Source organism: Pezoporus flaviventris, unplaced genomic scaffold (genome assembly GCF_033815535.1).
Source record: "Pezoporus flaviventris isolate CSIRO_AGI_PZ_B2104156 unplaced genomic scaffold, CSIRO_AGI_Pfla_v1 ptg000013l, whole genome shotgun sequence".
NCBI lineage: Eukaryota > Metazoa > Chordata > Aves > Psittaciformes > Psittacidae > Pezoporus > Pezoporus flaviventris.
Window position 1 is genome coordinate 40,430,537 of NW_026892561.1, and position 16,728 is coordinate 40,447,264.

Genomic DNA, 16,728 nt, shown 5'->3' on the forward strand with positions numbered 1-16,728 from the left:
AAGTTTCCATCAAGTAAAATGAGCAGTTGTTTATTACACAGATAAACTCACTTATCCAATGACAATGTGAGAACTTGAAAAACATACTAGGTTTGGAAGCTCTTCTGTGTAGCTTTGTGCTTTTAGTATTCAGAGCATGAAACCTAATTTCTACTGTAAGTTACACCTAATTGCAGTTGAGTGTTTTGCCCTAAGTGTTTTCTTCTCTAGAACTCAAGGCCTTGTTCAGACAAAGTGATTGTTCATGTGCCCTTTGAACTGAAAGATCACCTACAGCTGTCCATACAACATCCTGAGCCACACTAAGTTACCAGGGGTAAGCAAAAACAGGGATAGGGGGTTCTGTTTTGTAGATGTTTACTTTCTCAGAGTATCAGCATAAGTTAAAGAACAATCAGGATCACTGTTACTGACATTACAGAAAACACCACTCCTGACAGCATTTGCAGGAAACTTGCTTAGGCTGAGGTTTCTAGCTCCTTTTCTAAAAAGATACAATCCAATCCCCAGTTGGGTGCCAGTATTTCTCATCCCTTTGTTATTCTGCAAAGAAACTGGGAGCTACAAAAACCCTCACATTAATCATCACTATAGGAGCTTCCAGACCCCCTTCTGTAATATGAGACCAACGTAGGAATGATGCCACAAAAAAGCACACACAAATGGGACTGTGAGGGAGCCTCGCTCCCATTTGTGCCACTGCTCTGGACGTGAAGAAGGACATGAAGAAAGCTGATGTTGTCCTGGTGGAAGCTTGTTAAGAGCAAAAAGAAAGTTTGGACTAGAAAATAATTTTAACTTCAAGCTTTATCATTTCAGATATGACAAATTGAAAGCTAGGAGATTCCTGCTTTATTTAAGGGGTTTGTTCTAAACCCCTCTAAAACGTTGCCCAGGTACTTTTTTCTCCAGCCACATATGCAAATAAGCATGTGGAATGAAGCCTTTTTTTTTTTCGTTCTGTTTTTTAAGATACAGAGCTTAAAAGTGGGAATGACAACACTGATAATCCAACTCACACATGGACAGAAAGACCTTTATTTCTTGAGTGCTGCTATTTAACATACTAGAAGAACGTCGTCCATGATTTAAACAGCTCTGTGGTCTGGCTCTGGAAATACAGAATGGGCGAGTGCACTGATTTACAGGTACTTCTGCCTAACACACAGAGATTAGGATTGTTTTATAATTCTGATACAGTAGCCACCGCCTCCACATTCCAGCAGACTTTTAGCAGAGATATTCCATGTTCTTTTTAACTTATGGTATGCAAATGTGGGCAGAATCATGTTTTTCTAAGTAATTTTTCTATGCATTCAGGAAAGGTCAGTATCAAACCCACCAAAATGAGGTTTCTCTGTTAAAATAATTTCATTACTAAGTTTAAAGAATTTCCCAGCTTGCTTTTTAAACAGTGGATTTGGCTAAGACAAGGCCTTCCAGATCTATACATCCCTCCCCCCTACCCTGCTCTTTTTTTAACCCTGAAAGGTGCTTAGAGAACTCTGTGAGATGAAATTACTTATCTTTACTACTTTATATTGGATTCCGGAAATCAGACATAAATCTGTCAAAAATTACATGCAAATAGGCAAAACATTATCCTAAAGCAGCTGTGGGTCTGTGTGCATAAAAATATTTTGACAAACTAGTTGAATTAGATTTAAAATAGTCTGACTGTTTTCTCTTGGTTTTTTTTAAAGAATCAAGAGAATACCAAGGATTACAGCTTGAGTAAAGAAGCATAATTATGGTTTCTGGTTGCCTGTTTACCAACACAAATAATTTCAGACTCAACTGAGAGCAATCAAAGAGTAAATTCAAGTTGAGGAGAGAGCAAATAAAGGAGAAGTGGGGGAAAAAGGAAATTTCAAAGTTCAGTTAAGGTTTTCTTTCTACTTATGCAGTGACATTTAGGGTTTTGAGAGCGTATATTTAAGATGTCAAATTAACTGATTTGAAGAATCTTTTTAATGCGACTGAACAACACATTCTGCAAGCATGGTGATTCATGATTTCATTTTCCAAAAACTGTGAGATTCAAGATTATACTATCATAGAAGACTTTTTTTTTTTTTAATGGATGCTAACACAAAGCAGTCCTCTAAATATAGGCAGAGACAAAGGAGAGCAGCACCAAATTAAACCCCTACTCATGCAAAAGCAGACACACCTCCAGGCCCCCTCCTTTCAGGGACACATTTAGCAACATAACCTTCCCTGACGGCTCTGAAAGGCTCACATGAAGACAGAGGAGTCCGGTATCTTGATGAAGTCATGTCAAACAACCTCCCACAGCAACAGACTCCATCAGTGGAAGTTGAGCACTGGCTTCAGCTTTTTTCTGACCAAATTTTAAGCCCTGATGGTCTGTGGGAGGCAGGTGAGAAGAACAAAGATGGCTGAAGGGTGGGTAGTTTTGATAAGGAGACAGACTGTGCTGACAGTGGGAGGAGGAGGAACTAGTTTTTCTGCCCCACAACTTTTCTTCTTGTAACTCCTCTGCAGTTTGCAGGATCTGGTATCTGAAGTGCTTGGCATGCCACATAAAGCTACCACTCTGTACGCTAGAGATTAAATCTTCATTTCCAATCAGGGCATAATTTACAAGAGCAAGTAGTCAAGGCCTCCATGTGACAACCTGCAGTCACTTTCAAACTTGCTGGATGATACCTAATATGACAATAGGCCAGAGATCCCAGAGGTAAATGTTCCACAGGTTACAGGAATAGAGATGAAACTGGGAAATTGTGAGTGCATCAGCTGGGTGCGAACCCAAACCTGGCTTATACAACAGAGAAACAAGACAAAGCCACACCTTCACACACACTCTACTGAAGGGGAAATGACAGTGAGAGCTTACACCTCAAGATGCTGAAAAGTTAACTGTGAAATGTTAATAGGAGGCTTTTCTAATCCCAGCACTCACATAACCAATCAGAAAATCATTCCAGACCACTTCATAAGAGCAAGCATATGTAATATTTCTCATTTTTCAAGTAGTCTTGCTGCTTCAGAGCTCTATGCATTTATAATCTGTCTAACAGCTGGGGCAGAGCTGCCCTGCAATTTGTAAAGCACATGTGAGCGGACAGATGCTGTGCAAGTCTCCTTCGGCAGAAACAGAGGTCAGCCCCTGAAGGTTTAGTTTAAAATAACTGAAGCTTTTGGCAACCATATGCTGTCTTTACTATAGAACTTCAGTCAGAAATGATGAAAAGAGAGGCTGGTGAGCCACAGCAGGAACAAAGCCCACAATGAAAGACTGAGCTGTGAGGCTGGGCGATTAGCCTTTTGTTTGAAGCGTGAAGAGTACCATTGTGAGGGGACACAAAGTAGATGGCATCACTGTTCTGGGCTAATTCTTGATTCTGACAAGCCCTGCACTGGTGATTCTGGTTTTCTGCTTTCATGTTAGTGTTTTCCTGTTATTTTTGTCTTATCTTCATCGGCCTTTGTGTAACTGAACTAATGTAGGTTAGTAGATTTAGGGCTGTTCCTGAATTTAGAACGCGTGTTGTGAAGTCAGTGTCCAGAACAGGGTATGCTATCTTCTAAATTGCAATAGAAACCACTATTTGCTAAGAGTTTGTTTCATGTGAAAGATGTCTCTAAAGAATTGCTTCAGTCACAAAGTGGATATTTTATTTTGTACGTAATCTAGAGATTTCTACAGGATGACTGTTAGATATGCACAATAACCTGCATGGAGCTAAGAATACTGTCACAAAACAATATCCATTATAAAGCTGTAATTTCCATTGCTTGTAACATTGGTCAGCTTGTAATATCACTTGTGTGCTGAATGCAAATACTGTTAAGGGAAGGATAAAGAGTTCCTTTTCAGAGGGGAGCAAACATGATGATCATCTTATGACCCAGAAAGCCAGAAGCAGCACTGGGGCCAGGATATGCATGGTGGGGAGAAAGAAGAGTTTAAGGCATTATCCTGATCAGTTAGATTTTACAAACCTGATTTTTGTTCTTAATCATTGAATCGACTATGTATGAAAAGACCTTTAAGATCATCAGGTCCAACCTTTATCCCAGGACTTCCAAGTCCACTGCTACACCATGTCACTAAGGGCCTGTTAATGTGTATCCTGATAAATATTTATCATACAACCAAGCCCAGTCAAAACCCATACTCAGACCTGTGTGTTTTTTTCTTTAATTCCCACATCATTTTCTCAAAAGCAGAGAGAACTTGCAGAATGGTATTGGGTATAGTAATAAGGAGATGAGCATTATTGAGTAGTAAAGGCAAGTAAGAAAGAACTAGCTCATTCAATTTAAAAATACCCAAATACACTTTCCAGCTATTGATGCTTTAGCTTCTGATCTAAGAGCCTTGTACATAGTTGTATAATTTACAATTCTTCTTTCTATCCAGCTCATAGATACACACATGCTTTTGTAATGCCTGCCTAGTCATACACCCCAGAGACCTAGATCAGGTGGAACTTGAGTCTGATCATTCTCTCATAGTCTTTGCTATGGAATATTTTCACTTGACATCTTTGCTTAGCAAAATCATATGCATTTTTAAATTAGGCCTACATCATTTACTTACTCTTTCTCAAGTACTGAAAATGCCTGTAGACTACCATAGAATGGTTTGACATGCACAGATAAGCAGTATGGATTTATGTACTTATAACTTTTTAATCTCCTTTTTTTGCTTTTAGATGACCTACAAGTGTCTTTGCGAAAAATAATTGGGTTTTATAGTAGTTTAGAGTGTACCAAATAAGACTGACTACATGTTAAAAAAAGTAGTAGGCAAACACTCAACTGTCCCAGAAATCTGAACATTCATTTAATAATGCACCAATGTTATTTTCTGTATATATCCAATAACATAATTATTCCCTGCTTCAGTTGCTTGTAGGATTAAAGAATGAATCTGTTTGGCTTTGTAGACTATAGGCTGTTACGTTTCCTGGCTTACCAAGACTGGCCTGGGCAAAGACTGCCAAAACACTCATAATTTAGGATTGCAGGGAATTAGTCTTTCACCTCCTTTTCATTGTTAAATAAATCTTTTTTCCAAAGCACTACATATTTTTTGGTGCAGTTACTTAGCAGAGCCTGGTCTATAGTTAACTGCAACAGTTAAAACATTGCGGTGTTTTAACAACTGAAAATTTCAATGCTTTGTATGAAATCTTTTCCCTGGAGGCATCAAAACTTCAGAACTACTATTTTATGAAGATTTAACTTTGTCTTTCTGGAGCAGCCTAGTCATTGCATACTGTTCCAGACTGGGCTGGTATCTGGGTAGCCTGTTCTGCTGAGCAGGAGATCAGAGGAGGCTGGAAAAGCAGAAGGAGCAGGACAGGCTTCTGTGCAACCTACAAACTGGTCTCAGGTTCTTACTTACCATTTTACTTAGGAGCTAATCCTCCTTGAAAATAGCATCCCCTGTAATTGTCTGATGGAACCATAGTTTTGCCCTACCAACAATCTTCAAATGCAGGAAGTGGAAAAAAGACAAGATCAACTTGAACAAAGCTCAGTGATGGTATCAATTGTGATTTATTGGTTTATATTTACCATTGTTTTATTGGGACTGGCCTTGAAATCAGATTTCTTAGCTTTAACTTCCACAGTTACATTGTCTAGTCCTCTGAGATTTTACTTTACATTTAAATGAGTACAGAAAGAGAATAAGTAAGCATGAGACACAGCAAAAAAGCAATAAGACAACTAACAAAGACACATGAATTGTTTTTTTTTTTACAGAAATGTACATTAACTGTAGTTCTGCACAAGCAGTACTACTTTCTATTCATTCTGCAGCAAGAACTACTTTTGACTCCAGTCTGTAACTTAAAATGGTGACAGAGAAACATAAACTTTTTAATGGTAATGAGAGAAAGCAAAGGGTAGAAATATTAGGCTCAATATTGCTTTTGGCCCCAATGGATGGCAGAGTCATTTTTGTGAAGTAATTTTCACACCCAATATGTGCATATTCATTGGGCAGTCATGAAGTTATTGATACCAAGATTTCCATCAAACACAGGGACTTTGCTCAAGACCTCAAATTTCTGAAGCTACAACGTAGAAAGACTTCTACTCTCCAAAGCCTCAGTCACAGTGAGCTGCTAATAGCAGCTTTTCAGCTCATGAACCAGAATTACAGTGTACAAAATGTACTGAGAGGTGCAGACATTGGCCTCGGGTGTCAGTTATGAAAATTTTCTTTTTAGTAGATATGATGAAATGACCAAAGACCCAAGCTTCCAAAACAAATTCACACAAGCAGCCTCCTTTCACACAAGTCCTACAAAACCTAGATGCTAAAAAATGCCTAGGCTCTCCAAAGTTATGAGGTTAACTATTAGCTAAAGGGTAATCTCATGTGATATATTAGAAGATTTATGTAGAAATCATCATTTTACAGCTACTTTTTTTGTCTTCCTAAAAAAATAAATAAACCATGCTTGAAAATCTATCGAGATTTAAAGACTCAAGAAGCTGCAAGGTTAAAGAACAGTGGTCAGTAATTAAGGGTCTTTAGAGACAGGCTGTACAGATATATACATGTACGTGTGTGTGTGTGTGTGTGTATAAGTATATGTATCTCACAAGAAATCCAAGAAGTTTTATGTAACCACATTAACATAAATCATTCAAATGAAAAATAAATGCGAGGGTCTTTGGGGGAGCTTTACATATCAGCATTTCTATAACCATCAAAACAAACCACCTTGTTGTACAGACAGAAAAAAAAAAACCAGTGTCTGCATTGCTACAGTCTGCTGGAAAAGGCATTTTTTGCCTGTTAAAGCTGAAACCAAGACACTAATATAAGTAAAAAATACGTGAATGTTCTGGTCATTTTCAAAAAGACAAAGCTCACAGAATATTTCTGGACAAAGACGGCCTGTTGCCACTCCTGTGATATTTTCTGTGGCTTACAGTTTGCCTTGCCGCAGATGCATGAAGTAAAACAATATTTTTTCCTAGGGTTTTTGCTGACTTCAGCTTCTAAAGGAGTAAATGTGCAGTGGTACGTTCAATGAAATAGACACTATTCCAGTGAATGATGTGTTACAGTAACTGTATTTGGTTATTGTGCTGGGAGGAAATTAGGGTGATCTAAACTAACTTTGTAAACCCAGGAGACTCTGACTTTGGTCTAATAAAAGTTTAGCGCAACCGTATTGTTTTTCTACTTCTGCACAGATGAAATTAGGATGAGAACAGAGCTCATAATTCCAAAAAATGCCATTACAGAGTTATTGTTAAGAGCAGAAATGAAGGAGGTCAGACACTCCATTAAATTCTTAAAAACAACTGTCACAGCAATCATGGTTCCTGTAAAATTTCACAAGCCTCTTCAAAAACTGTATCTCCATGGTTCTACATTTAAAAAAAGATAAAGTGTTCAGTAATACAATACTGTGTAAGAAACAATACACATCTTGAGAACATCAATACCTGCTCATAATTTAGAGGGGAAACAATGTGGAAATGAGGTACAAGCCTTTAATTTCTCAAAGGATAATGCTAAATAATCAGAACGTCATTGCATTAATCTAAGATGCATGTTACTTACATTGGGCATGTTACTTATATTACAGAGATGCATGTTACTTACACTGGGCGCAAGGAGCAAAGGAAGATACAAACAACCACAGTCAGATGCATGTTAATTTAAAATTCACATTGTGAGTTTCATACCTCATCACCAAAAAGAGAGGAGACAGCCAACTGCCCTGACATACAGCTGTCTTCCAGCTCCCACCACTGGACTCCAGTCAGCAACATATGATAACATTTAAAGTGAACAAAATAGCTACCGAGTGTCACTGGGGAAAGCTTAAAGTGCAAGAACAGCGCAGTTTGAATTCGCCTTTCCTATTGTGGAGTTACTGTCGCTGCTTCAGTTCAAAGCTAGCCTGCTAGTAATACCTAGGCCAAACCTGAGGAGGATCAGCTGTATGGATGCAGTGGTAGAGTTACAGGGGCAAAATGGTTTGTACCACCTGAATGCTGTCCTACCATCATTTTGGCATTTTGATGCCGTCTTTAACTGCATGGTTGTAATCCACTAACATACAGATTAGAAATGAAGAAACCATGCTTAAGTGTGTCCTTTAGGTCACAAAGTCATAAACTCAGGTGTTAGAAAATGGCAGATATGTAGTTCTCTGCTTCTTCATAATTCTGTGCCTTTTTGCAGTCAGCATTAATCAGACAGAGATACTGCGCTGCACGAATGTGGGCATACGAGATAGAATTAAGGTTGCACAAGCCATCTGTTCTAACTTTCAAGCCTTTTCTTGTCTCTTCAGTTTAAATTCCTTTCTTTTAAAATAGATACTGAAATTTATTTGGGAGAGTGGTATATGATTTATATGCATTTAGATTTTATGGGGGGAAATAAGCACCTCCTTCAGCACTTCAAACAAATGTTGTTCCTTTACAGTGCAGAGCACAAGACTATGGCTGTCACTTTTTTTACCAGAGTAACTATACCAGTTTGGTGCAAGGGACAGCTATTACGCCAGTGAAAGGAAGGAATATTCACTACAACCTCTTCCCTAAGAAGAACCTGGAAGAACTCATGCTTTGTGGGAGAAAGCTATTTCTCTTTTCATAAACTGCTAGCAGCTCTTAGCCATTGCAGCACTTTGCAAGAAGCTACTACCGTTGTGGCAGGATAAGCCTGCTCTTCAAACATCTCTGCTGAATTAGTATATTTGACACAGAAAAAGATTCGAAAACAGGCAGATTTTCTTCTTAAAAAATATATATACGTACTAGTTTAATAAAAAAAAAAAACAACAAAAAAAAAAAACACCCCAAACTGGGGATTGTTTTAATCTCACCAAAGATGATATTTCAAAGACAAACCCTTCTTTCTGTACTGCTGATACAGACAATAGGAAGAGGCATTAGCATTTCTCAAAACAGAAAATAGTATGGAAATCTTGTATTGGGGGAATCTGCATAGCAAAAAGTTTACTATTAGCAAATATTTTATGGATATGTAGCATACCTCTTTCTGCCAGTATAGATGCTCGAGATTCAAGTTCAGTGGTACCTGTTCACCAAAAGAAAAATAGTGTTCTCACTTGAGCAAACAGGTAGATATTAGCATCTAAGAGGGAAGTTGTTGGGTCACTATCTTACTACATAAAGCCAGAATTCGGGTGTTTGGTTTTTTTTTTTAATTTGTTGGGGTTTTTGGGAGGTGGGGGAGGTTCTTGGTTTTGTGGTGTGTTTTTTTTTTAATTACATAATACCATTTAAATTTTGTTGTTTTCTCCCCCAAAAATAAGTATTTCCTAAGCCAGAAAAAAGACAATATCTTGACAGTTCTACATGTTTCCAGACAGTAGCTCAGTATGAGTGGAGAGCAGACACATTTTGGAAGTGAAAAGATGTGACATTCAAAGATACTGTGATCAGGACAAGGTTAGATTCTAGTTAAACTAAACTAAAATGCATTAACTTGCACCTGTTCTAAAGGAAAAAAGTTAGAATTAAGTTGAGGTTAACAAATGCTGACCTGATTGACCTTGGCTCTTTCTTCATAGTCTATGTAATATTTCCTCCCTACAGATTATGAATTAATCTGCAGTGTTTTTTTGCCTTGTTTTGATGGAAGTGTCTCTGATAATTACTAGAAGCTCATCAAGCAATGCAAGCTAGTGAGAATTTAAATTTTATATTACATAAGCAGAAAACAGCGAGAGATTTTTCAGATGGATATTTTATCTTTGAGGATCTCTAGTGAAGTATCTCTAAGAAAAATACCCTCCCTGTGAACTTTCCAGAAGGTAGCAGTAGTGCAGAGCCTGTCAGGATGGAGCTGTAGAGTTAATGTACGATTACAGTAGCCATTTAGTCCCGTCTCCTGCTCAAAGCAGGGCTAATCTCAAAGCAAACAACAAAACGGAAAAAGTAAATGAGCTCTTCAGTGTCTTTCACCAGTGCAAAACTATTTTTGTTTAAAAATTATCTATAATTAAAACTGCAAAATCCACGGAATAGGAAAATGCTAAGAGACAGCATTTGCAGTATAATAAATCAATGTCAATGGAATTTGATAAGTGTATTTGCAAACTGGATTTGGTACTGCCATATGTTTTATTACAAGTTCATTGGGTTCTGAGGTTCTGAAAACAAAAAATATATGAAAGAAAGAAAATATTACTTTAAATAATAGGTATTCTTGCTTATACTGTTATTTCTTCTACTGAAGCATTAGTGAGTTATATGCCATCCACACCTCATGAAATAGAGGTGATGAATTTTTTTGCTGTTCGGAAAAGGCATACCTTTAGGATGGTAGACACTGTCACTAGTAAGAATGCTAGTGTATACCACAGCAAAAACATATACCATTGTACCAACACATAGATAGTAAATGACAAAGCGAGGTTTACCAGAGAGTTAAGTGTTTAGTTGGAAAGTACATGCAGACACGGCTGCTTCTGCACAGCTTTTTCACAAAGTTTTCGCGCTGAGTCCAGTACAAGAACCTTACTACTCTGGCACGTGTGCTTTAAAACAAAGTTCCTAAATAACAGCCCATACCTTTCAGCATTCCTACCCTGGGTGCTAATTTAATGATTCCCTAAGCAAATGCATCCATGTGTACATGTGGCTTCAGAACCATGCATCATTGCATGCACTGAGGAAGTACATGTGCAAATCAATAGTGTAATTTTCTAATTCTTTGTAATAATTACCTATTGCTGACATGTAAAATGCCTACATGTAAAATACCAGTGGAAAGTAAGACAATTTTTTTGTCTTTATAATTAACTAACATATTTAGGACATTACATAGCTACCACATGACGTTGCTAGGGGGCATTTTCAATACTTTAGCTTAGAAATTTTTATAACTATTTATTAAAATTTAGCCAGCCACAAAATGTAGATGCTTATCCTGATTCCTGACATTGTCAGGTGGAGAAATATTTTTTTCCTAAAATTGTAAAAATTTGGGAAAGTATATTTTTTAGTTCATATAAAGATGCCATTAAACTCTATAAAAGTATAAAAAGGTTTCTTTTTCAGCGGGGTTTTTTTTTTTGTTTCGAATGAGAGGTCTGGCTGGATCTTTCCATCTGGTGTGCTGGCTGTTACTGCAGATGGTCATAATCTGTACATATGGTATGTGCATATATAAACTGAAATCAGTGTTGTCTTGGGGTAAAAGCAGGCACACAAGAAGAATGTGGATGCCTAACACAAGAATATTTGCGAGAGGGATAATTTAGAGCATTTTATTTTTCTAGGGGAAATTTACATAAAATTAGGGAAAAATCATTTACTGTTTGCTGGAAAAGAAATAAAAAAATAAATCACTCCACTGTTAAAAGGTAAATTCTGGATCTGCAGTTTATTTGAAATTGAGTGTTAGCTTCAGCTCAGCCCTGAATCTGTGCCAGGTTTGGGGTTAAATCAAGACAACACCAAACTTTCACAAACTTCTAAAGATATATCTGCAGTGCTCAGAAGTAGGACAGGCAGCCTTGGTTTCGAGACCCTACTTCTAACTTGGAAACAAAGCTGGAAGAGAGATTTTCTTACTTCTGAAGATTAGAAAATGACCTTCCGATCATGTAAAAAAAAAATAAAAATATAGAAAAATCAGTAAGAGAAGCCTTCAGAAATTAAATCGTCTTTAAATCTGAAGTTTTTGTTGAAGTCAATCTGACTATCATCAAATGGTAGCTGAAACTCATAATGATCAAAGAAGGGGCAGAAGACCTTGTCATTAAAAATAGTAATTTGCAGTGAATCACAGGTAAACTTGTAAGATGTTCTGCTACCTACTGTAGTGTGCAGTTAGCACAGCTAAAAACTTCTGCTTGCATGTTGGCTAGCGAACCAGGTTAAAAAAGTTATATCCATAAAGTCTTCTACTTAGGAAGTTTAGAAAATTAGGGAAAATACTAAATGATGATGTAGGGAAAACTCTAAAAGCAACTCACTATTGGACTTACAAAATATTTAACAAGAAGTGGCTGAAAATCAGAAATGATTGGAAAAGCAAGACATGAAGAATTTATCTGATACACAACCAAATGCATTTTTAAACACTTCCTCTATCTTTTCTAATATCCTCTGTATTAAAGCTAGTTGGTACATTTGCCCATTTATCAGACAAGCTAACTGCCAGAGCAGGCAATGTCACGAATTTTTTTGTTCCTTTGTTCTGCTTTCCTAGTATCTACTCTGCTATTCTCTTTGCTAACCTTTCAACCTTTTTTGTGCTGGGAGAAGGCTTCATGTATTCAGCTACAAGGCTAGAAAAGGAAAATACATTGACTTTAAAAGGGTTGCTGCCATTCTAATATGACTTTAAAAGCTACTGATTCTTTTTCTCTCTTATTACAGGTTTGTTTTGTGAATTTGGATGCAAACACAGATGATTGCAGCGATGAGCAAGTGAAACAGGTAACAGATTTTAATAACATGCACAATGTGCCTAGTCAGGATCTCCAGGACTCTGTGATACAAACCCAGATCAAAATTCTATGGACAAATCGAAGCCAGCCCTAGATTTTTAACCCTTACAGAGAGCAATGCATCAGGAGTCTGAAATTATCTCAATGCCAGGCCATATTTTTTAGCTTTTCGTACTTCGATCCCAGAAATATCTAATGGTTTTTGCAGCCTGTGAATTTACAGCTGTTATCATGCGAGTAGACTTCTTGCTTAGCCTTGATTTTATCAGAGAAGGTATCAGAGAAGAGCGTGGATATGTCATGCGTCCAATTTTTCAATTTGACATAATAGTACATAAAAATAATTTCTGATGTTGCTCTTTCTTACTGCCAAAAAACCTTTGAGAAACTTCTAGTCATTAGGTCGTGTTCAGCTGATCATTCTTACTCAGTCCAACTTCAAATAGTTTGATTATCTGGCCTTGAGGAGGGTTCTAGGTAAAACAGAACTAACTAAAGGTGTGTTTTACCCATTTAACTGAAAGTTTGGAGGGTAAAAAAAAAGGATTAAAAAAAAATAAATAAAAAGCTCTGTTATTTTACAAGCATTAAGACAAAGTACATCATGGTATGCTATTTAAAATATACGCCATTAAAAAAGAAATTTCTAAGGAAGTCACATTTTAAAGATACAATGGCCTGGTCTCAGTTTTGAGTTTACATCATCCTTCACCAATTCATTTTTCATTTGGTGTCTATGATCAATACAATGATACGATTGCAGTATAGGGTAAGAGAACAAAGGTAGGCTCTCCTCACAATATCCAGGGAGCTCCTCAGTAAAGCATTGCAGTTAGTTTGCTGATACCACTTTTTACTCACAGGGGAACGATCAATGCTGGGACCTTGTCACCTCCTGCAAGTCATTCATTAACAGGAACTGTTTTTCTGAATCCTAGACTTATAAAAGTTCAGATGGCAAAAATAAATACAGCTTCTTCCAGCAAAATTATTTTTCTGTTGAATCAGCAGGTTAACTGTGCAGAACAGCTTGAGAGATTTAACTTCACTAAATCCACAGAAGCACTAGTTGTTTTCTAATAAGCAATGGTTTTATTTTTTTTTTTTTTTTTTTTACAGTGTTTATTAAGGAACAAAAGGTATAGCAAGTGATAAGAAAATACCAGGAGTTTCTCTCTCAGTCTTAGAGCTGGATATCTGCAAAAGCCAACTTAAACTAGCTTTATGCAGCTAGCCTTTACAATGCCTGGAGATTAGATTACTCCCTCACAAGCAGAAATCACCTGCAGCTGTATAATTTTTACTTCTCAGCCCTACAACAGTGGTCCACTCACTGCCTGCGCACTCCGCACAGCCCTAAGCTTTTCCGTGACAGCAGAGCCCAGTCAGGTCCCTGCAGTGCTCCACACCAGCATGCCTACAGCTGCTGCTCCTCACCTGGCACACGGGGGCTACATAGTATAGGTAATAAAAATTCACTGCTAGCACAGATACTGTGTATTCTTCTCTAAGAGGAAACTTGATCATCAGAGTTTTTGTGTATAATATGCAGTCTGTGTAAGTTCGCCTTGGGTTGAATGGATTTTTATACAACACACTGATGTGATGAAAGCATTTCATAGAATTTTAAAGATGTTAGCATAGCTGTTGTTCATATGAAATATAACTATTTCCTAATAGGTACTGTTAGGCTTTTGCATTACGCATTGCAATGGGTTAAACTGGGGCCTTTTGCTGTAAAGTAATAATCCTTCCAGACTTCACCTTTTTTTATTCTGAACAAAAGTTATGGAACTGAAGTAAGAGATAAACAAAATGCTATGATTTCCTACATAAGAAATCTCATAAATTTGGCAATTTAGGCAATAGAAAAATAGAGATACGTATAGAACTGTGTATGATAGAAGAAAGGCTATCATTTGAAGAAATAAAATTATGAGAACTTCGTACTATACTGAAACATCAGTGAATTGAAGCACTGAATTTAGTCATGTCAAATACAAATACTTAGTCTCATCTGAAGATCACTCTACCGAAAAGTGAATTGTTCCCCAAAACCGAGTTAGCTTTGCTAAGCCAGAAATTTTTATTATATCTAATTCACTCTGAGGAAAAATAACAGTACTGCTTATTATTTTTAGCTTATTATTTTGAAGATGAAAAGGAAAAAGTGGGATATCATTGAACTGCACAGTAACTAAAGCATATGGCTGGGTGCCAGAGATCTGTAATCCCCTGAACGGCTTTGCCATTTTATGCACTTTTCTAGTGCATAAAATGGATATGGCGTTTACTTCTCTGTAAGGCGTCATCTTTGATTCCTTGTTCATAACGCAAGCACAGCTAGATCCGTGGCAGCAAAGAATTGCAAGTACTCTTAGGGTAGGTATTGTACTTTTGGTCTGGTCTTTGTACATGAATGAGCAGATGTCTCCTACACACACTGGGGACTCCCAGCAGTATCATAATATGAATCTCCTGTTACATAGCATCATTGATGTTGTGACTATTACCACTTCCGGCTCTAACAAATACATAAGAGGTAGAAAATTACTGTATCACTACAAATGAAAGGTCATGAAGGTGTCCACTGGAACAGCAAAGAAATGAGTATTTCATCTCTGTATTAAATACCTCCATTATTCCAGGTCTAATATTGCATCAGTTTGATCAGCAATTTCCAGCTAACTTTCCCTTTGGTTTCTTGCTTGTCATACACTTGGAGGAAAACTGGAAGATCTGCCCTTTTCTCTTTGCCATGCTTACTAAATCTTTTTGGTTTAAATAGTAACAGGCAGTGTATTTTCAGTCTCTTAGGAACTCACTTGTAGCAGAAAGGCCAAGCATTTAGATGCATAAATACAATCAAGCTGTTTATCACATGACAGTGTAGGGCATGAAAGACTGTCCTGCTGGACAGTTGTGCAGAAGTTTATACTATCACCATTGTCTTGCCTGGTAGCTCAAAAGAAAAAATGTGCATTTTAATGCTGCCTGTTCCATTTTTAATCAACTCAAAGAAATAAGTTCCACCAAGCTTTCTAAAGGGATGCCTGTAACTGGTATTTCATTTTGACATTTATGAATAGAACTGTGCAACTCAGATTTCATTACCTGAAAGAAAATTTATCTTTCACACTACAGCGGTTGATCAGTGTCTCTCCAAATCTCCCCAAACTCATCAGTTCAATGAATGTACAGCCACCAAAGGAAAATGAAATAGTCCTGCTGAGTGGATTAACATCAGGAAACATTCAGGCCGACTATGAAGTTCCCCAGGTAGGAATCAAATTCATCTTTAAAGTTATATCACCCCTGTGAAGGATGGATTTGGAAAATGGAAAAGAGGAAGCTGAGTGTAAAAAGAGATGAGTGTGAGTTTGCAAACATAAAAATGTAAATCTAACAAAATCTCAAGTGTGTGTGTCAGGGCAGTGGATGGTGGGGGTGTGTATAACACAAATATAGGAAAGAAACTCTGCTATTGCCTTCTAGATCCTTTGGATGTCTGGATTGCAGCTGGTAATGCTTTACACCATTAGTGGTTGATACTTCAGTGAATGCAGGCACTGGTGGCAGAGGTGATTGATTCATGAGCCCACATTTCAAGAGTGGCAGGAGTCAGGAAGACAGCACAGAACAGGGAAAGGAAAAATATAACTTTTCCTGTGCACATAACCAGATTGAGGCACAGCTCCTACAGGCTCCTTTTCAAGTGAAGTCTTGCTACTTCCCACTTTTGTTCTCAATCCATCTTCTCCCACACATGCACCTCAGAAAAGAGCTGACGATAGGACTTGAAAATCCTACTGGCTACTGTAAACCTGAATGTGACAGTGGAAAATACCAAGCTACTTTAACCATGTCAGAGCTAATACCTCATTTAGATTCTGTCAACTTAAAAAGTAATTAACGCATTAATTAAAGCTTAACATTTAAAGGAGCTAAAGGCAAAATTCTCATGCTAACTCTTTCATTCCTGTTATTGCCAATTAAATGTTCCCCTTCTGTGATCTGGAGGCTGAGAATTCCTCTTACTGGCACCACATAGAGAAAGGAAGGAAACATAGCATTTGCTGTAGGAAAAAAATAAATAGCAGGCACTGAAATTAACTTGTGTACAAAAGTCTTTCATGAAGCAGGTCCTGAAACAGCTGTACATAAACATCATTGCATTTTGTGTTATACCAGGAAGCTGATCTTTAAAAGGAGAGGCTGCCCATTCATTGAGTTTTCTTGCCCCTTTTGACTATTGGCCGAATTTGGAATGACTAAAAAGAAATAA

At 37.4% G+C, this 16,728-nt stretch overlaps 1 protein-coding gene across 5 annotated transcripts in view; it reads left to right on the forward strand.

Annotated features, from left to right (window-relative positions):
- Positions 1-16,728, forward strand: part of SPHKAP (SPHK1 interactor, AKAP domain containing) — a 69,169-nt gene that overhangs the window by 35,882 nt on the left and 16,559 nt on the right. For all 5 annotated transcript variants that reach the window (XR_009743261.1, XM_061452975.1, XM_061452973.1 and 2 more), the window contains exons 4-5: positions 12,373-12,432; positions 15,588-15,722. Coding sequence is in view for 4 of the 5 variants with exons in the window: in XM_061452975.1 (XP_061308959.1) it covers positions 12,373-12,432; positions 15,588-15,722 (195 nt within the window). In the remaining variant the exon portion in view is untranslated. The remainder of the gene's footprint in view (positions 1-12,372; positions 12,433-15,587; positions 15,723-16,728) is intronic.